General features: G+C 42.6%; 1 protein-coding gene across 7 annotated transcripts in view; it reads left to right on the top strand.

Annotated features, from left to right (window-relative positions):
• Positions 1–433: 433 nt before the first annotated feature.
• pde3b (phosphodiesterase 3B) overlaps positions 434–22,313 on the top strand; it is a 272,093-nt gene continuing 250,213 nt past the window's right edge. For all 7 annotated transcript variants that reach the window (XM_068046307.1, XM_068046305.1, XM_068046306.1 and 4 more), the window contains exon 1: positions 434–1,545. In XM_068046307.1, coding sequence (XP_067902408.1) covers positions 670–1,545 — 876 coding nt within the window. In that variant the 5' untranslated portion in view covers positions 434–669. The remainder of the gene's footprint in view (positions 1,546–22,313) is intronic.

Below are 22,313 nucleotides of genomic sequence, written 5' to 3'. Positions count from 1 at the left end.
CGAATTGCACCCTTTATTTGATATTGCCTCTCTTCGTTATTGCTACCAAAATGTATCACTTCACCCTTCAGGTTGAAAATATCAGATGTCAGCATGCGGCGGTATATAACTGCGATTTTAATGAATTGTTATAGAAAAATATTCACATTTCAAAAGAAAAAAATCAGTGTATTGGGAAGCTCCCGTCGACTGGCGCTGCTAAGGCTCATGCACGCGAGTGCGCGCTCGGCCTCTTTCAGGTTCTATTCAGTTAAGCGCGAGGGGGTTTGAAGCCGGCGGGAGCTGATGTCGCGCGCGCTGGGCGGTGGGGGGAGGCGCTTTGAAGCGGGCGGGAGTTGTTGACGCGCGCGCTGAGCGGCAGGAGGGGAGTGAGGGCTCGTGCGGTGCTGTAGCAACAGCAGCTTCGCGGAGCCGGAGGGAGGGGGTGGGGAGACGTCAGTGAGCTCGGGTCGGGTTCAATGTGTTTATGTGCGTGTGGTGGTGTGTGAGCGAGTGCAGTATGTGGGCTGTGTTTTTTCCATTATTTTTTAGCCGAAATACTGATTTCTCCTTCGGCCTTGGGGAGTAAGAGAGTGATTTGGGGTGCGGAGGTAGTGAGTGGGTAAAGATACCCGCGTGCGTGTACGGAATACCACACAAAAGGACGGGAAGGGGGAAAAAAACTTAAACATGGCGTTGAGGGAGGAGGGGGATTCGGCGACGCACAACACCAGCAACGCCAAGTGTCAGGAGGAGAGCAGTCGCAACGGTTATGTGAAGAGCTGCGTCACCCCTCTGAAACAGGACCGCGGGTTTTCCATCTGCAGGTGGTGTAACTTGGAGAGGCTCGGCTTGGCGCGCCCGAAACTTGCAGCCTTTTACTTCGGGGGCGGCTGCGGTGCCTTTGCTGTACTCGCGCTATCCATCGTGGCCAGGAGATGCCTGGACGAGGAGTTTATTTCATCCTTACTGCAGACTTTCCAGTCGGCATGGGCGATCGCTTTCCAGTCTCTCAGCCCTCTCTTTAGCATATGCTGTGCCTTCTTTTGGTTGACATTTTATCTGAGGAAGAGTAAACGGGAAAGCAGCACAGCTTGGCTCCTGTCATTGCCTCCATGTTGCTACCTCGGAGATTTCTTGGTGGTACAAGTTTTGTTCGGTGAGGACCAGTTGTTTCTTTGCAGGTTGCTGGCCCCGGCCGTGGTGCTGGGTTGCGTGGGATTGCTGACATTACTCTCCACTTTGAAAGTGAAACAGAGCGTCCTGATCTTGTTGTTCGCCAGTGTTGTTAGGTTGGCTTCCATCACTAGTTTGGTCGCCCTCCCAGCAGCTCTGAGATCACTCTTGGCCTGTGGGGTCGGCATGGTAGGGGCTACCATTGCTGTGTATTTTGATTACTTGTTTCCAAGAGAAGCCCGTCGCAGGATAACCACAGAGGAAAAAATCCCAGTGATCAAACCACGCCGGAGATCGAGTTGTGTTTCTTTGGGAGAAACATCAACCAGCTATTATGGTGGCTGCAAGATGCCCAGGAGGACGTCTTTGCCTTGCATATCGAGAGAGCAGGTAAGATTTGTTGAAATCAACATTTGTTGTTTTTGGGATTGAACAGATTACACTTACAACATGCGCGTAGTGTTTGTAAACATCTTCTCACCAGGCTAGCGTTTATTGTTGTGCTGTTAGGTTAATTGTTGAAACGTCGTGATGGTACGCGGTTTATGATTTATCTTGAAAAAATCATTGGTGATGGAAAGGTGCAAGTTCTGTCAGTACCTTATCGTACTTAATTGCCCAAGCCGAGACAGGATTGTACGTGAAATCTTAAAGCTTTTGCAGAACATTGTATCTTCCAAGGACTACTGAATTTTTTTGAGTCGTGGAATTTTATTATTTTCAGAGTAGCATGTTTATGTTGAGATTGATAGTGCTAATAACTGCAGTTAATTTAAATGTAGAGGTAAACATGGTCCATGAATATGAAAGCACAGTGTTTGGAAGAATACCGTTGTGGACATTTTAGCTGATTAACACAGCATTTTTAACTGTCTTAGGCTCTGAAACTGGTTAGCAAAGCAAATTAAATGTCTTAATTTTTGGACAAACAATAACTTACCATTAAGTAAAACCATTACAGTGAGCTGTTGTGTCAGCTACAATATTTTATTTTCAGTTTACTGTTATAAAGATATTTCTATTGTCAACTTACACTTGCAGCAACGCACTTCTAAAGGAACCACAGTAACTTCACTAAGCTGTTCTTATTTCCATTCCTAAATTGCAGGTACAAAATTTAAAATCTAATAAACGTGACTGATTCTATCACAGAACTGTTTTTTTAAAAAAAAAGTCCTGATCCATTGACAGTGTATATTACTGCCAGGGTTCCACATTAACTTAATTTAAAAATAGAGTGGAATTAGATTGCTCCAATTTTTTGTTGACATTTATTTTCTAAACTAGTTAAAAATTGTCACTCGTTTAAATGAGGAATTTTCTAATCTCAAGCAGGTGATAGTGGAATAGTCAAATCCACATTAAAACTCTTTTTAGATCAATCCCCTAATATAGGTGAACAATATTAAGCAATTTTATGGAGGCTATTTTGGCAAATATGCAGAAAGTAACTATGGTACTGCTTTTTTGAAATGTGGATGGGAGATATTAACCAGTACCAATAAAACTTTTGAGTCAAATTCTGTAGGCACATATTGAGCAGATGATTGCTCTTGAGATTTTATTGTAGATAAAACATATACTAACTTAGGCTATTTGCTTTTAATGTAATCAAATTATGAGAATATGATAATTCTTTGTGGGGGAAAAATGTGGGTTGCATAAAAATGTTTGGGCCAGAGATTTTTAAATTTTGGGAACACAAACCCAGTTTGTATTGATTTTCCTCTGTCTGATTTGGAATTTTTTGTACGATATTTTTTGCTTCACGTTCAGTGTTGTAAAAATATTAGTGAGGGAGCTGGAGTCTCTCAAGTTGGTAGGAGTGGGGTGAAATCAGGACTTCAGTTGAGATTTTAAACTTATATTTTAATACTGGAGTTTAAATTTTGTTTCTATGTAACTCTTTTAAACTAAACTATTCCATGAGAACTTGCTCTGCAATGAAACGCAAACTTAGCAACATGAGTCATATTAACTGGATAACTTATGGTTGCAATTGAGTTATAATCTTGTAAATGGTGTTAAATATGGTTGTGGACATATTCCTGGGCATTTGTTATGTTCATTTTTACTTGGTCATTCCTTCCCACATATTCTCCTTTTTCATTTAACCTTTACATGTTTTGTACCTTAGACTCCTTGCCTTGTGTGCATCCCCATATCCATTTGCACCATCATTAATAATTGAGTTTTCAGTTGCCTCAGTCCAGCCGACCTTCAGAGCTCCTTTCTATAATAACTCCATCTTTTCAAAAACCTTAAGAGTCATCATTGACCAAACTTGCACTCAGCTTTTCTGAAGTCTCCCTTCCTGGTTTGGCATCTGTTCACCTTATGCTTATTGGTGAAGCACCATTGGATGTTTCTTCACATAAAGGTGCTGCACAAATGCAAGTTGTTGATCGTCCTCAGTTGGTGGCCCAGTGATCTACTCTAATTTGCTACCAATATTAGTTGTAACTAGCTGCTTGAAGAAAAACAAGAGCAGGCTGGTGACATGCCTTCCGTTCTCTTATTGTGGACACACAGATTCTTTTACTTGCCACCTTGCTTTAACTTAGCAGTTAAATTAAGTAACTTAACATGCAGAAGTCTTATTTGCAAACATGTCATTGTGAACTGAAACTATTTTGGGAATTCTGTATGGAAATCCTGAATTTAAGAGTGAAGGTGGGCAAATAGCTGCTAGACAGCTACAGTCAGTCTGATGAAGGTGCTATTGGTGACTGACCTGTCCACCTGACCGTTTCTGGATAGAAGGTCCGTCACTGGTCATAGGGACGTAATGGCATAGAATTAGGGCGGCGCAGTGGTTAGCACCGCAGCCTCACAGCTCCAGCGACCCGGGTTCAATTCTGGGTACTACCTGTGTGGAGTTTGCAAGTTCTCCCTGTGTCTGCGTGGGTTTCCTCCAGGTGCTCCGGTTTCCTCCCACATGCCAAAGACTTGCGGGTTGTTAGGTAAATTGGCCAGTATAAATTGCCCCTAGTATAGGTAGGTGGTAGGGAAATATATAGGGACAGGTGGGGATGTGGTAGGAATATGGAATTAGTGTAGGATTAGTATAAATGGGTGGTTGATGGTCGGCACAGACTCGGTGGGCCGAAGGGCCTGTTTCAGTGCTGTATCTCTTTTAAAAAAAAAGGAGGCCATTCAGCTCATCGAGTCCATGGTTACTGAGATTTGTACTGTTTGGCTTCAAATAACCCTGCAGGCCAATCAGCTAATAGAGTAATCCAAATCAATTCTACTTGTCAAGTTGGAGCACCAGCATCTTCTTGCACTGGGTCTGTGATTGCATGTAATATTTGGAGTATGTGAAAGAAACAGCCAAATAACACAATGCATACCTCATTATTGTCATGAACTTTTGTAAAATGTTCTGCTGCAATGTTATTATATTCAATGATTAAAATATTTGAGAAGATTCTGACAAGTAAGTTGAAGGGAAAGTTGCAGGTCGAATAAGCTTTTTTAAAATTTCATGGGATGTGGGCATCGCTGGCTAGGCCAGCATTTGTTGCCCACCCCTAATTGCCCTTGAGAAGGTGGTGGTGAGCTGCCTTCTTGAGCTGCTGCAGTCCATCTGGTGTGGGTACACCGACAGTATTGTTAGGGAGGGAGTGCCAGGATTTTGATCCAGCGACAGTGAAGGAACGGCGATATATTTCCAAGTCAGGATGGTGTGTGACATGGAAGGGAAGGTGGTGTTCCCATGCATTTGCTGCCTTTGTGCTTTTAGGTGTGAGAGGTTGCGGGCTTGGGAGGTGCTGTCGAAGGAGGCATGGTGAGTTGCAGCAGTGCATCTTTGTCGATGGCACACACTGCTGCCACTGTGCATTGGTGGTGGAGGGAGTGAGTGTTTTCAGGTGGTAGTGGAGTGCTGATCGAGCGGGCTGCTTTGCCCTGATGGGGTTGAGCTTCCTGAGTGTTGTTGGAGTCGCGCTCATCCAGGCAAGTGGAGAGTATTCCATCATGCTCCTGACTTGTGCCTTGTAGATGGCAGATAGGCTTTGGGGAGCCAGGAGCTGGGTTACTCGCCACAGAATTTCCAGCCTCTGACCTACTCCAGTAGCCAGATTATTTATGTGGCTGCATCAGTTCAGTTTCTCGTCAATGGTAACCCTCAGGATGTTAGTGGGGGATTCAGTGATGGTAATGCTGTTGAATATCAAGGCCAGATGGTTAGATATTCTCTCATTGGTGATGGTTATTGCCAGGCACTTAGTTGGCAAGTAGCATTCACGCCACACATCAGCCCGAGTGGACTTGTGGGTTGTGGTTGAAAGCTGGCTGAAATAAGGTTTATTTGATATTTGTTTCCGGGTGAGGTATCTGATTAAATGGTCAGATATTCCAGGCTTTTTGGTTTCCTATTTTGTATTTCTTTTGCTGGAAGTGAATTTGTAATTTACTCTTCAAGCAAGGAATCAACAGCTGCAATGATTTTAATTTAATGCTGTTGAATTTCAGGTGAATCCTAGCATGGTTTTAACTTGATTCTTACTTGGAATATTCATCAGTTGAAGTTGTTCTCGTATAGCATATGTTTTGTGTTGGTAAGAGATAATCAGAATTTTCTTAATTTTAATAGTGATTTAATAAAATTTGCGAGAAGAACATAGAAAATGCTTTATTTTACTAGTAGAAGTTAATATTTCTGCGTGGCTTATGATTAATGATTCTAGGTAATGTGGAGAAACAGATTTTATTTAAAAGGGGTGAATTGCAACTACTAGCCCTAGAAAATGCAAAATTGGGAGAGAGGAAGAGGGATTTCTGGATTTGAATTTACTTTATAATGGCATGCTTGGTGTTGGGAGATTAGACACTGGTTCGGAACCAAGGGACACAAGTAGACCATTTTACCCCTTGAGCCTGTTACTCCATTCAGTGAGATCATGATTGATCTGCAACCTGACTCCATAATTGCCCCATATCCCTTAATACCATTGGTTGACAAAAACCTCAGTTTTGAAATTAACAATGGATCTAACATCGATTGCTGTTTGCAGACAAGAGTTTCAAACTTCGACCATCCTTTGCTTGTAGAAGTGTTTCCTAATTTTACTAAAAGTTTGGCTCTAATTTTTAGACGATGTCCCCTTGTCCTAGACTCCCCAGTCAGCGGAAATAGTTTTTCTCTCTATCCTATCTATTCCCCTTGATATCTTAAAACCTTCAATCAAGTCACCCCTTAATCCTCTAAATTTCAGGGAATGCAATTCTTGTTTGTGTACTCTATCTCATAATTTCAACCTTGGAGTTCAGGTATCATTTTGGTAAATATGTGCTGCACTCCTCTGACTGTCATCTGGTACCTGAACTAGGCACATTTGTAATATTCCAGGCACTGTTAATGTTTGACTGGGCAGCTGAATCATTGATGGGACCTCGAGGGGCAGAACTGCCCTTGAGGACGAGGGTTTTTCTCACTTTACTCCTGTAGGGCATGCCACATAAAGCACACTATCAGGATGCAAGTTAAACTGGTGAGACTATAAAAGGAAGTAAATCCTTTACAGAGAAAAATAATGTTTTGGGGAATACAACTGAAAGAAAGCAGCAACAACAACTTGCATTTATATAGAACTTTGAACATAGTGAAGCATTCCAAGGCTCTTCAAACGAGCGATTATTGAGCAAAATTTGACAGCAAGCAACATAAGATATTAGGATAGGTGACCGAAAGCTTGGTCGGAGGTAGATTTTCAGGAGGGTCTTAAAGGAGAAGAAATAAAGGTTTAATGGAGGGAAATCCAGAGCTTAGGGCCGAGACACCTGAAGGCAGGTTGCCATCGGTGGAGTGAAGAAAATTGGGAATGCATAAGAGTACAGAATTCAGAAGGGTTGTAGGGCTGGAAGAGATTAGAAACTTAGAGGGTGTTGAGGCCATGGAAGGAATTGTAAACCAGATGAGAATTTGAAAACTGAGATGTTGCTGGACCGGGAGCCAGTATAGATCAGCAAGCACAGATGGGTAATTTGGGACTTTGGGTGAGTTAGGATCTGAGCAACAGAGTTTGAGATGAGCTCAAGTTTATGGAGGGTCCAAGATGTGAGACAAGCCAGGAGAGCATTGCAATAGTTGACAAAGAGAGCGCAGATCGGAAAGTTCTTTACTGGACTTGAATGTCACTGGTTGGCAAAGCAAGAAATGTTTCTGATCAGAGAGGAAGATTATCAAATTTTATTTGTTGTGAATTGTTAAATAGCTTTTGCATGTACACAAGCCACTGTTTTCAGTTCCTGAATTTCCTGAACTAAATTGTTACCAATAGCAAATGAGATGAGTGACCAGTTTGTCTGCTTTTGGTGGTTATAGTTGAGGGAGGAGTGTTGGACAGAACACTGGGAGAACTCCCTGATTCCACTTGAATATTGCAGTGGGATATTTAGTGTCCATGTGAACAGCATGACTCGCAGTCCTCTGCCAATACAGTATTCCTTCCTCACAGTACTGAACTGTCAGTCTGGATTGCCTGCACATATCTTGTGGAGCTTGAATGCTCAATGTTCTGACTCGAGAGATGTAAATGCAAAAAGCTGGAAAATACTGTTTCTGATAAATGTGGATGAATGCAAAACTTGTCTGAAATTCTGCTGTTCGTTTTTGGAGGCATTGACGCATTTTAAGCTAAATGGGGTGATGCTTCTGTTAAAGTTGTGGACAGAGCAGTGTCACAGAAATCATTTAGGTACATTTCTAGTCGTATACATATTCACCTATCATCTATGGCTGTGAGTGAGTTTAAGGCAGTAATGAAATTTCTGGTTTCTCCTGAGGCTCGAAAACTTTGGGTTTCTCTCTCACAGTTGTTTATGTTGTGATCAGTGGTCAGATTGGAATTGATGCATGTCATTTATGTTAGCTAACTGGTTTTTGTTCCACCAATCTAATTGCATTTCTGCACAAGAGCGCATAAGTCACATCACTGCAAAATGATTTGATTTCTGTTCTGTTAAATTATCAACACAATAATATACTGAGTTTAAAATAACAGTTGTCAACCTTTTTCACATTAAATTCAGCCACAATTGAAAGAAACATTGTAACTAGAAAAGGCTCCGTTCTTATGCTGTAATAGTTACAATACGTTGCAACACAAAACACAGGGTATTTATGCCAGTCAAAATCTTGCACGTCATGAAAAAGGCAAACTGTTAAGTGAAATGCATAATGTGATTGTGCTAAGTTTGAAAGCCTTGACAGATTTAATTATTTTTGCTTTTGCAGTTCAATATCACAGGTTTTATTCCTTAAAGCTTAAATAGTATCAGCAGTTGCATTAACTTAACTTCACTTTCAAGGTGGCAATTTTATAATGTATTGTTCATCTCATTTTACATGCAGTATTTTCACAAATTGATAAAACTGTTCTTGTAAATTGACCATTTCAATTTTTGTTCAGTTTGTTTCCCTTCTCCCGTCTTTAGCATAGTTGATAGCACACTCACTTCCATGATAGATGGTTGTCAGTTCAAGCCTTGCTGTGGGACTTGAACATACAATCTTGGCTGACAGACCAATGTAGTACTGAGGGTATGTTGCATGACTTGAGGTACCATACTTCAGATGAAACCTTAACTGAAGTGTGTCAGCCTATTCAAGGGGAAATTAAATATGCCAGAACACTATTTAAAGAAGCATGGTGAGTCTCCAGAGTCCCGGTTACTTCCTTCAATCAACACCAACAAAAATCAAATGTTCTCCTAGTTTGTATTGTTGTGCTATGTGGAATGGCTCCTGTGTTTACCTACAAAACAATGACTGCACCTTGGCACTCTTCAGAGAAATATGGTGAGACACAGTATAAATAACAGTTCCCTATCCTGAAACGTGACTTCTTTCTGGGGTGCATAAATACGGACATGGAATAGGAGTAGGCCACTCGGCCCCTCGAGCCTGCTCCACCATTCAGTAAGATCATGGCTGATCTGATTATAACCATGACTCCACATTTCCGCCTACCCTCTATGAGCGTGGAGAGAGAAGCAGAGTTAACGTTTCAGGTCTGCGACCATTCTTCAGAATCTGATGCAACGTCACAGACCTGAAACGTTAACTGTGCTTCTCTCTCCATTGATGCTGCCTGACCATCTGAATATTTCCAGCTGTTTGTTTTTATTTCAGATCTGCAGTATTTTGCTTTTATTATACTCCTGATAACCTTTCACCCCCTTGCTTATCAAGAATCTATCTACCTGTGCCTTAAAATTATTTAAAGGCTCTGCTTCCACTGCTTTTGATGAAGAGTTCCAAAGACTCTCAAGCCTCAGAAAAAAATTCTCCTCATCTGTCTTAAATAGGTGACCCCTTATTTTTCAATAGTGACCCCTAGTTTTAGATTCTCCTACAAGGGAAACATCATTTCCACATCCACCCTGTCAAGAACCCTCAGTATCTTATACGTTTCAGTCAGGTTGCCTCTTACTCTTCTAAACTCCAGCAGATGGATTCACACCTAGCCTGTCCAACCTTTTCTCATAAGACACCCGCCCATTCCAGATATTAGCCTGGTAAACCTTCTCTGAATTGCTTCCAACGCATTTGCATCCTTCCTTAAATAAGGAGACCAATACTGTACGCAGTACTACAGATGTGGTCTCACCAGTGCCCTGTACAATTGGAGCATAACCTCCCTACTTTTGTTTTCAATTCCCCTCGCGATAAACGATAACATTCTGTTAGCTTTCAGAAATACTTGTTGAACCTGCATACTAACCTTTTGCTATTCATGCAGTCAGACACCCAGATCCCTCTGCATTTCAGAGCTCTGCAATCTTGCACCATTTAGATAATATACTTTTTTATTCTTCCTGCCAAAATGGACAATTTCACATTTCCCACATTATACTCCATTTGCCAAATCTTTGCCCACTCACTTAACCTATCTATATCCCTTTGTAGCCTCCTTATGTCCTCTTCACAACCTAATTTCCTACTGGTCTTTGTGTCAGCAAATTTAGCAACCATACCTTTGGTCCCTTCGTCCAAGTCAGGAATGTAAATTGTAAAAAGTTGAGGCCCCAGCACTGATCCCTGTGGCGCAGCACTCGTTTAATCTTGCCAACAAGAAAATGACCCATTTATGCCTACTCTCTGTTTCCTGTTGGCCAGCCAATTTTCTATCCATGCCAATATCTCATTGAATCCTACTAAATACTGAAAGGGATAGGCAAGGTAGATGCAAGTAAGATGTTTCCCCTGGTTGGGGAGTCTAGAATCAGGGACACAATTTCAAAATAAGGTGGAAGCCACTTAGGACTGAGATGGGGAGAAATTTCTTTACTCAGAGGGTTGTGAATCTTTGGAATTCTCTACCCCAGAGGCCCTCCTACACCTTGAATTTTTATTTTCCACAAATGCCTTCTGGAAAGCTAAGAATGGTACATCCACTGGTTCCCCTTTATCCCCAGAACATGTTACTTCTTCAAAGAACTCCAGTCAATTGGTTAAACATGATTTCCCTTTCACAAGACCATGCTGACTGTGCCTGATTACCTTGAAGTTTTCTAAGTGACTTGATATAAAGTCTTAGGAAAATAGGAGCAGGAGGAGACCATTCAGCCCATTGAGCCTGCCCCGCCATTCAATACGGTCATGGCTGATCATCCACGTCAATGTCTTTTTCCCACATTATCCCCACATCCCTTTATGTCATTGGTATTTAAAAATCTGTCAATTTCAACTTTAAACATAATCAATGACAGAGTTTCCACAGCCCTCTGGGGTAGAGAATTCCAAAGATTCACAACCCTCTGAGTAAAGAAATTTCTCCCCATTTCAGTCCTCAGTGGTTTCCACCTTATTTTGAAATTGTGTCCCCTGGTTCTAGATTCCCTAATCAGGGGAAATATCTTACTTGCATCTACCCTGTCTATCCCTTTCAGTATTTAGTAGGTTTCAATGATATCACCTCTCATTCCTTGATACTCTAGAGAATACAGGCCCAGTTTCCCCAATCTCTCTTCATAGGACAGTCCTACCATCCCGGGAAGAAGTCTGGTGAACCTTTGTTGCACTCCCTCTATAGCAATAATATCCTTCCTAAGGTATGGGGACCAAAACTGGACACAGTACTCTAGGTGTGGTCTAACCAAGGTTCTATACAGTTGAAACAAGACTTCACTACTCCTGTACTCAAATCCTCTTGCGATAAAGGCTAACATACCATTAGCCTTCCGAATTGCTTGCTGCACCTGCGTGTGAGCTTTCAGTTTGATGAGGACAGCCAGATCCCTTTGTACATCTACACTTTCTAATCTCTTGCCATATAAGAAATATCTGCACATCTGTTCTTCCTACCAAAATGGATAACGACATATTTTACCACATTATATTCCATCTGCCACGTTCTTGCCCACTCACAAAGTCTGTCCAAATCCCCTGGAAGTCGCTTTGCATCTTCCTCACAACACACATTCCCACCTAGTTTTGTCATCTGCGAAAATATTAGATTTGGTCCCCACATCTAAATCATTGATATATATTGTGAACAGCTGGGGCCCAAGTACTGATCCTTGTAGTACCCCACTAGTTACAGCCTGCCAACGTGAGAATGACCCGTTTATTCCTACTTTTTGCTCTCTGCCTGTTAACCAAACCTTAATCCATGCCAGTATATTACCTCCTATCCCATGTGCTTTAATTTTGTTAACCAACCTCCTGTGGGGAACTTTATCAAAAGCCTTCTGAAAATCCAAGTGTACTACGTCCACCAACTCCCCTTTATCAATTCTGTTGGTAACATCCTCAAAAAACTTCAGGTTCATCAAACGTGATTTCCCATTCATAAATCCATGTTGACTATGCCCAATCAGGTCATTATTATCCATGTGTCCATTTTTCACATCCTTTAGAATAGATTCTAACATTTTCCCTACTACTGATGTAAGGCTAACAGGTCTGTAATTCTCTGTTTTCTCTTTCCCTCCCTTCTTAAATATTGGGGTGACATTCGCTACCTTCCAATCTGCAGATTCCAGAATCTGTAGAATTTTGGAAGATGATCAATGCATCCACGATCTCCATCGTTAGCTCTTACAACACTCTGGGATGTAGAATATCAGGTCCCAGGTACTTATCAACCTTCAATCCCATTAATTTCTACAGTACAACATTCTTACTAATACCTTCAATTCCTCATTCTCCCTAGTCCCTTGGATCTCTAATTCTGGGAGATTTCTTGCATCTTCCTCAGTGAAAGACAGACACAAAGTAATCATTTAGCTTCTCTGCCATTTCTCTATTCCCCATTATAAATTCTCCTGAGCCTGCCTGTAATGGACCCACGTTTGTCTTAGCCAAACGTTTCCTTTTTACGTACTTATAGAAGCTTTTACTATCCGTTTTTATATTTCTTGCTAGTTTACACTTGCAGCCTCACAGCTCCAGGGACCCGGGTTCGATTCCGGGTACTGCCTGTGTGGAGTTTGCAAGTTCTCCCTGTGTCTGCGTGGGTTTTCTCCAGGTGCTCCGGTTTCCTCCCACAAGCCAAAAGACTTGCAGGTTGATAGGTAAATTGGCCATTATAAATTGTCACTAGTATAGGTAGGTGGTAGGGAAATATAGGGACAGGTGGGGATGTTTGGTAGGAATATGGGATTAGTGTAGGATTAGTATAAATGGGTGGTTGATGTTCGGCACAGACTCGGTGGGCCGAAGGGCCTGTTTCAGTGCTGTATCTCTAATCTAATCTAATCTCTACTCTCCCTTTATTTATCAGTTCCTTGGTCCTCCTTTGCTGTTTTCTAAAATCATCCCAATCCTCAGGTTTACTGTTATTTCTGGCAACTTTATATGCCTTTAAATTTTATACAATCCTTAACATCCTTTGTTTGCTGCAGTTGACTGGTTTTTGTGCCTTGAATAATGTGTAGTAGCTGTAAACTGTGTAATAATTCTTTGAAGACTATCCATTGTCTATGCACTATCATACCTTTTAATGTATTTTCCCAATCCACCACAGCCAATTTACTCCTCATAATTTCATAATTTCCTTTGTTCAAATTTTAACATCCTGGCTTCAGATTGAACTACCTCACTTTCAAACATTATGTGAAATTCTACCATATTATGGTCATTCATCGCGAAAGGTTCTTTTAGGACAAGATTATTCATTAGCCCTTTCTCATTACATAATACTAGATCTAAAATAGCCTGTTCTCCAGTCGGTTCCTCAATACACTGCTCTAGAAAACCATCCCTAACACATTCCAGAGACTCGTCCTCCACAGGTTTACCCAGTCTATATGCAGATTGAGGTCACCCATGATTATTGTATTACCCATGCTACGTGCTTCTCTAATCAACCTGCAAGTCTTTGGCATGTGGGAGGTAACCGGAGCACCCGGAGGAAATCCACGCTGACACAGGGTGAACTTGCAAACTCCACACAGGCAGTACCCGGAATTGAACCCGGGTCGCTGGAGCTGTGAGGCTGCAGTGCTCGCCACTGTGCCGCCTCATCTCCTGCGTCATATGCTGTATAGTTAGAGAAGCCCTTTCAATGACTAGTGATTGTTTAATTATACTGGATCGTTCAACTGAGTATAAATTTCCCAAGTTGTAGGGTTAACATGACTTTTAGTAAGGTAGCAGATCACAAAAGTCTTTACACTGCTTCAAATCTTAATACTGAATACAATGGCTGAAATTACACCCTAGGCGGACGGGAGCCATCCACCGACTGAAAAGTCGGTGGCGAACCCACCTCTGCCTTGCCCGGGGATCCGATCCATGTTTTGCGGTTCCCAAACCTTTAATTGGTCTAAGGCAGGACTTCCATCTCATAGAGGCAGGAAGTCCCGCCGAGTGGAGCTGTCGGCCAGTCAGAGGGCCGGCAGCTCTGTCCCAGCAGCGCCACCAGGAGCAGTGGCTACTGCTGGGACTGCAACCCAGGCATGGCAAAAAGATGTCGGCGTGCTCCGGAACCAAGGTAAGTAGCTGGGGCCTCGCCGGGGGTTATTGGTCTGGCCATGGCGAGGCAAGGGTGGTCGATTGGGGGAACAGGGGCCGTGTTGGGTGCAGGGGGTGGTTGGGGCACTGCAGGCAGCCCTCCATCGGGCACAGGTGCCTGATCATGAGAGCCCCCCTGTCCCCAGGCCGTTGGGGAGCCTTCTGCTTTTGTCAGCTGGCTTCTCTCGGGCGTGGGCCGTCAGACTGGCCATGGGTAAAATCCCCGTGGTGGTGGACAGGGGTCCACTGTCAAGTGGTCACTTAAGGGCCTTAATTGACCCCGGGAAGGGTGGGGGGGGGGGGGGTGCCCATTTTTCGCCGCCGTCACCCTATGTAAAGTGGCAGCGGGTCGGGAATGGCCCCCCTAGTATCCCTCTCCATTTTACGCCCCCACCCCACCATCTTCCTGCTCTTTGCGGGGGTGCAAAACTCCAGCCAATATCTTGGAATACAAAACAGCAGTGCCAGCAATGTTGCAGTTATATTTTCATTAGGCTACACAGCGATACCAACAGGTATTGATAGGAACAAGTCAAAATCAACATTTAAATAAGCCTGGTTTATCCCCTTGCCCCTCAATCAATCAAATTTGCTGGTGTGAAGGGAGCTCCAGGATTTTGACCCAGCGACAGCGAAGGAACGGCGATTATAGTTCCAAGTCAGGATGGCGTGTGACTTGGAGGGGAACTTGCAGGTGGTGGTGTTCCCATGTATTTGCTGCCCTTGTCCTTCTAGTTGGTAGAGGTCGCGGGTTTGGAAGGTGCTGTCTAAGGAGCCTTGGTGCGTTGCTGCAGTGCATCTTGTAGATGGTACACACTGCTGCCACTGTGCATTGGTGGTGAATGGAGTGAATGTTTGAGGTGCCAATCAAGGGGGCTGCTTTGTCCTGGATGCTCAGAGAGTCACAGTCATGCAGCACAGACACAGGCCCTTCGGCCCATCGTGTCCATGCCGGCCATCAAGCACCTACTCTAATCCCATTTTCCGGCACTTGGCCCATAGTCTTGTATGCTGTGGCATTTCAAGTGCTTATCTAAATACTTCTTAAATGTTGTGAGGGTTCCTGCCTCTACCACCTCTTCAGGCAGTGTGTTCCAGATTCCAACCACTGTCTGCGTGAAAAATCTTTTTCCTCAAATTCCCTCTAAACGTCCTGCCTCTTATCTTAAATCTATGCCCCTGGTTATTGACCCCTCCGCTAAGGGAAAAAGTTTCTTCCTATCTAACCTATCAATGCCCCTCATAATTTTGTACACCTCAATCTTGTCCCCCCCCCTCAGCCTTTTCTGCTCTAAGGAAAACAACCCTAGCCTTTTCAGTCTCTCTTCATAGCTGCGAACTTATTTATCATACCTCCTATATTCACGTCTTAATCATTAATGTGCACTACAAACAGAAAGGGTCCCAGCACCAATCCCTGTGGTGCACCACTGGTCACAGGCTTACACTTGCAAAAACAACCCTCGACCGTCTCCTGTCACTAAGCCAATTTTGGATGCACTTTGCCAAATTGCCCTGGATCCCATGGGCTCTTACCTTCAATGTTTGAATGTTACCTTGAATGTTTCAGGTAGTGGATGGGGTGCCGATCATGTGGGCTGCTTTGTTCTGGCTGGTGTCGAGCTTCCTGAGTGGCATTGGAGCCGCACTCAGCCAAGCAAGTGGAGAGTATTCCATCAAACTCCTGACTTGTGTCTTGTAGATGGTGGACAGGCTTTGGGGAGTCAGCAGGTGAGCTACTCGCTGCAGGATTCCTAGCCTCTGATCTGCTCTTGTAGCCACTAGCTGCTCCCAGTTCAGTTTCTGGTCAATGGTAACCCCCAGGATATTGATCGTGGGGGATTCAGCGATCGTAATGCTATTGAATGTCAAGGAGAGATGGTCATTGCCTGGCACTTCTGTGGCACGAATGTTACTTGCCACTTATCAGCCCAAGCCTGGATGTTGTCCAGGTTTGCTGCATTACTACAAGGACTGCTTCAGTATCTGAGGAGTCACGAATTGTGCAATCATTCGCGAACATCCCCACTTCTGACTTGATTGAAGGAAGGTCATTGAAGCAGCTGAAGATGGTTTGGCCAAGGACACTGCCCTGAGGAACTCCTGCAGTGATGTCCTGGAGCTGAGGGGATTGACCTCCAACAACCACAACCATCTTCCTTTGCGCTAGGTAAAACTTCAACCAGCAGAGAGTTTTCCCTCTGATTCCCATTGACTCCTTGATGCCATACTCAGTCAAATGCTGCCTTGATGTCAAGGGCAATCACTGTCACCTCACCTCTTGAGTTCACCTGTTTAGTTCATGTTTGAACTAAGGCTTTAAAGAGATCAGGAGCTGAGTAGCCCTGGCGGAACCCAAACTGAGTGTCACTGAGCAGATTATTGCAAAGCAAGTGCCGCTTGACAGCACTGTCGACGACTTCTTCCTTCACTTTACTGATAATTGAGAGTAGACTGATGGGGCGGTAATTGGCCGGGTTGGACTTGTCCTGCTTTTTGTGTACATACCAGTGTTGTAGCTGTACTGGAACAGCTTGGCTAGGGGCACGGCAAGTTCTGTAGCACAGGTCTTTAGGACTATTGCTGGAATGTTGTCAGGGTCTGTGGCCTTTGCAGTATCCCAGTGCCTTCAGTCGTTTCTTGATATCACGTGGAGTGAATCAAATTGGCTGAAGACTGGCATCTGTGATGCTGGGAACTTCAGGAGGAGGCCGAGATGGATCATCAATTTGGCACTTCTGGCTGAAGATTGTTGCAAATGCTTCAGCCTTATCTTTTGCACTGATGTGCGGGGCTCCCCCATCATTGAGGATGGGGATATTGGTGGAGCCACCTCCTTCAGTTAGTTGTTTAATTATCCATCACCATTCACGACTGGATGTGGCAGGACTGCAGAGCTTAGCTCTGATGCATCGGTTATGGAATCGCTTAGCTCTGTTTATCGCATGCTGCTTACTCTGTTTGTCACACAAGTTGTCCTGGATTCTAGCTACACCAGGTTGACGCCTCATTTTGAGGAATGCCTGGTGCTCCTCCTGGCATGCCCTCCTGCACTCTTCATCGAACCAGGGTTGGTCCCGTGGCTTGATGGTAATGGTAGAGTGGGGGATATGCCGGGCCATGAGGTTACAGATTGTGGTTGAGTACAGTTCTGTTGCTGCTGATGGCCCACAGCGCCTCATGGATGCTCAATTTTGCATTGCTTGATCTGTTCGAAATCTATCCCATTTAGCATGGTGGTAGTGCCACACAACACAATGGAGGGTATGCGAAGATGGGACTTCGTCTCCACAAGGACTGTGCGGTGGTCACTCCTTCCAAACTGTCATGGAAAAATGAATCTGCGGCAGGCAGGTTGCTGAGGACGAGGTCAAGTATGTTTTTCCCTTCTTGTCAGTTCACACCCCACCTGCTGCAGGCCCAGTATAGCAGCTATGTCCTTTAGAAGTCAGTCAGCTCGATCAGCAATGGTGCTACCGAGCCACTCTTGGTGATGGACATTGAAGTCCCGCACCCAGAGCACATTTTGTGCCTTTGCCACCCTCAATGCTTCCTCCAAGTGGCGTTCAACATAGAAGCATGGTGATTCATCAGCTGAGAGGGGGTGGTAGGTGGTAATCAACAGGAGGTTTCCTTGTCCATTTTTGACCTGATGTCATAAGACTTCATGGGTTCTGGAGCCAATGTTGAGCACTACCAGGGCAGCTCCCTCCTGACAGTATACCAATGTGCTGCCTTCTCTGCTGGGGATGGTGGTGTCTGAGACATTGCAAGGTATGATTCGGTGAGTGTGACTATGTCAGGCTGTTGCTTGTGTCGTCTGTTGTTCAGATGTCCCAACTTTGGCACAAGCCCCCAGCTGTTAGTAAGGAGCACTTTGCAGGGTCAACAGGGCTGGATTTGCCGTTGTTGTTTCTGGTGGCGAGGTTGATGCCGGGTGTTCCGTCTGGTTTCCTTCCTTATTGACTTGGTAGCGGTTAGATACAACTGAGTGGCTTGCTAGGCCATTTCAGAGGGCATTTAAGAATCAACCACATTGCTGTAGGTCTGGAGTCACTTGTAGGCCGGACCAGGTAAGGACAGCAGATTTCTCTCCCTAAAGGACATGAGTGAACCAGATTGGTTTTTATGACAGTTGTTGCATGGCCATCATTAGACTAGCTTTTAATTCCAGATTTATTAATTGACTTCATTTTCCATCTTCTGCTGTGGTGAGATTCGAACCTATGTCCCCAGAGCAATACCCTGGGTTTTAACATTATTAGTCCAGTGACAATACCACTATGCCACTGCCTCCCCGAGCTCCAGTCTGCTTAATCTTTGTTGATCATTGCATCCTTTTTCTTTTCCTTCCCTCTCTTCCAGTTTGGCTTCTTTCCTTCTTGTGCATTTAAATGCTGAATTAGCCAAATATACATGAAAAAAATCAGTTTCAGGGACAGACAGTAACCAAATTACTAGAGATATATTCTAATGGTTTGTGCTCGTTCAAATTGTTAATTTGAATTGTCATATCCTAATCATTATTTTAAAGACAGTTTCAAATGTTTGCAGCACTTCATGTTTTACACTAGAATTTAGGTCTTTACATACGAAGGAAAAGGTAAATGGAAACGTTGAATTATGGCTACAGAAGGCAAACAAGCTGATATGTCAGTACCATTTTTATGTAAGTAATGAATTCTATTTGATTGCAGACTTCCTTTGCTTGTGAGACTGCTTGTTATAGACTGCTGAAATGCAACTGGATAATCAGGCAAAGTTTGAATGATAATGACCATACATTACCAAAGCTTTTATAATTCATGTCTGCAAAGTAAGACCACAGATGTTAACATAACATTTACATATTGTACTTAAAATTATACTAAATTTTCAGTTAAACATGTTTTTGCTGATCAAGTAGAAACTTGTTTTTGAATCAATTGCAATTCTATTAAAGCAAGAGCAGAGTAGTAATGGAGTGATAGTAAGATTTGAACCTGAACGCTTATTCAAAATTAAATTTGGTAACAGTTCTGTACATCGGAAGAAATACATACCTAATAATGCTCAGTGGAAGTGTTTACTATTAGATGCATATTCTTCTGGCAATAATTTTCCACCTTGTGATAAAAGTATTTTCTCATGAAATATGTGGTGAAGGTACAGTATGTTCTCAAGGTCAGTATAGTCAGATGTTATAACTGTTAGGGAATAGTGTTACATAAATGATTATGTATGACCATTCAAGCAACTCCTACCTGACGACTGAAATGGGATTTGGCAAAAAATGGCAAAAGTTCAATTTTTAAAATCTAAAGCTGTTTAAAAATGACATCAAGAACAACAAGCACGTATTTCATTTCATCTGGATTGTATCATTTTCACTAGAAATTAGGTTAATTTGTAAGAAGAACCTATCTCAAATGTGTATGTTACACTGAAATTCTGTTGGGTGTCTGTATCGTTAATAACAGCTTTAGTGTGTCCATAAAACATGAACGACTATTCAATACAATTGCCTTGATTCCTAACCTCCTTCTGAAGATAGTGGCTCTTTGGGGTGTTGGAAGCCTAGCCCAAAAGGGTCATTTTACGTGATAGAGTGTAAACTGTGCATTTCACAAGGTTATTTAAGCATCGGGAGGATCACGGAAAGCTCTGATCCTTTCCCCAGCTGATTCTCCTGGCAGATATCTGGATTGCAATCAGGAGTGGAAACTGGCAAGTTTTCTTTTTAGTTAGAATGGTCTGAAGCCAGTTTAGTACCTTTGCTGAAACAAGCTAACATATACATAAGAGATTGAACCTGAGGCTTTCCTGATCTTTCAAATGCCAAATGAATACAACAGTACTTTTAAATACGATGAGAATATACATCTACTATATTGTGTTGTCTTTCTACGTATTCTATATTAAAACTGTAAAAATTGCATGTTATTGCATGCCCATCGTAAATGCAGCTTGCAGTGTTTGGTGACACTTTTTTCTCTGCCATACCATACCATACCACCCACCATTTCTCACTTAAACCTTGCACTTCAGGTTCCTGCTGTTTTTTGATCTCGGCAATGTTTTCTTTTTAAAAAAAGGCGAAGGGAATTTGTGCATATTTTGTATGATCACGTTCATGTTAGTTTATTCTAGCTCTATTTTTCCTGAACCCCTCTTGACCCCTCCACAGCCTCTGTGTTTTTGGACTGCTTGTCTGATAACCACTTCTGAATGAGCTGCTATTTCCACCGTTAAATATTGGGAAAAAACTGTTGCTTGGATAAACAGTTGTCTTCAGCCCCTGTCACAATGTCTTTGCTACTGATTCCATCTCCCTCCCCAACTGTTTGCAGTCTGTGTCCTATTTATAGGTGCCATCTGTGGCTCAGTGGTAGCACTCTGGCATCTGACAGGTTGTTGATTCAGCCCATTCCAGAGACTGGAGCACAAATTCTAGGCTGATAGTGCAGCACTCCCTCAGTACTGCACTAAAGTATCTGAGGTGCATCTTTAGGATGTGTTCTTTCCTGTCCCTTTCCACTTTCCATTCTGCTTCATTTTCCCAGTGTTCCATTCTCCTACCATGCGAAACATGACAACCATAGTTCAAAGTCCTCACTATCCAAGCATCATGTCATGGTAGAAAAGCCAATAGTATTACAGTGTCAGAATGTATGCTTTTCTCCTAGTGAGTAAGCAGTTCGTAACTTGGATCATGAGCACATGATGTAGATTTGAAAATGTCAGTACCAGTTAACATAGAAGCATGTGCAATCAAATGGGAATTTTAAAAAATAAATGTAAATTTTTATAGTACGTGCACTTCTGTATTTTTCCCCAAGAATGTTAAGTGTCTCCAGTGTACTGATTTTTAAATTTGAGAATTGTAATAATGTTTTGCTTTTGGATTCGTTTTGCATCGGTGTTTTGTAGCCATGATTCCAACTGTTACATTGGGTGCGGCAGATGTTTTAGTATTAGGCACAGGATTAATAAAAATCCAAGCTTCATTATTCAACAAAACATTATCAGTTTAAATAATTATCTTGTTAGACTTGGCTTTCTTTGGTAAAGGCAGCCTTTTGGAAATAAAATCAATTTGAAGCTTGGTATCTTCACTGCTAGTGCAAAGTTTGTGTTTATAGAAACATGTTGCATTATATTGTGAACTTATTACATACCTTAATCATACTGAAAGGTACAGGTCTTTAAAGGTGTACTATTTGTCCACCTTACAAAAAATAATGATTTAAGATGGAAATATTTTTCTGTTCTTGTCTTCCTAAGCCTCTTAATTTCCTGTTGCTCACTTTAATGAAGCATTTTTGTTTTGCTCTACCCCCCCAATAGTTCAATTACTTGGCTGTAGATGTAGGATTTTCTCTTTTTCTTTCCATCTTCAAAGCCTTTTCTTTTTATCAGTTATTTTCATTTGCATAAAGGATTTTTTTCTTAATTTGACCTTTGCCTTATTCTTGTGGTAGATTTGTAGTTTTTGCTGAAGCTGCTTATGCCCAGTAAATATTTCCCATTGACTCCAGCAGTGATCACATGACCAAATGGCCATTCACTGAGGACAATGGCCTAGCTCACTGCAGCTGCAACATCAAAGCTATTTCCAAACATCCATAGTGGCACATACGACACCCTTATTCAAGAAAGGGTCTAAGGACAGTCTTAGCAACTACAGGCCAGTTGGTTTAATATTAGTGCTGGGTAAGGTTTAAGAAACAATAATTGGTGTTGGGGTGTGGGGGGTAAGATCACCAGGCACTTGGAGAGATTTGAGTTAATTAACGATAGCCAGCATGGATTTTTAAAAGGCCGATCATGCTTGACTAATCTAACTGAATTTTTTCGATCAAGTAACAGAACAAATGGATGAAGGGAACAAGGTGGATTTTGTCCATATGGATTTTAAGAAAGCATTTTATAAGTTATCATGTGAAAGGCTGGTTAACAAAATTGAGGCCCAAGGAATAGGCGGGTCAGTGTCCAATTGGATATAAAAATTAGCTTAAGGACAGAAAACAGCAAGTCATGGTAAATGGTTGTTTTTCAGACTGGTGTTCCCCAAGGGTCAGTGCTAGGACCACTGCTTTTTTGCGATATATACAGGACTTGGATCACAGAGTAGAATTAAAAAATTTGCCGATGATACCAAACTTGGAGGACTGGCAAATATTGAGGATGATATAAACCACCTGCAACAGGACAT

Source organism: Heterodontus francisci, chromosome 14 (assembly GCF_036365525.1).
Source record: "Heterodontus francisci isolate sHetFra1 chromosome 14, sHetFra1.hap1, whole genome shotgun sequence".
Lineage (NCBI taxonomy): Eukaryota > Metazoa > Chordata > Chondrichthyes > Heterodontiformes > Heterodontidae > Heterodontus > Heterodontus francisci.
The sequence above is the reverse complement of the archived record's forward strand: the minus strand, read 5'-3'. Positions and strand labels throughout refer to the sequence as shown.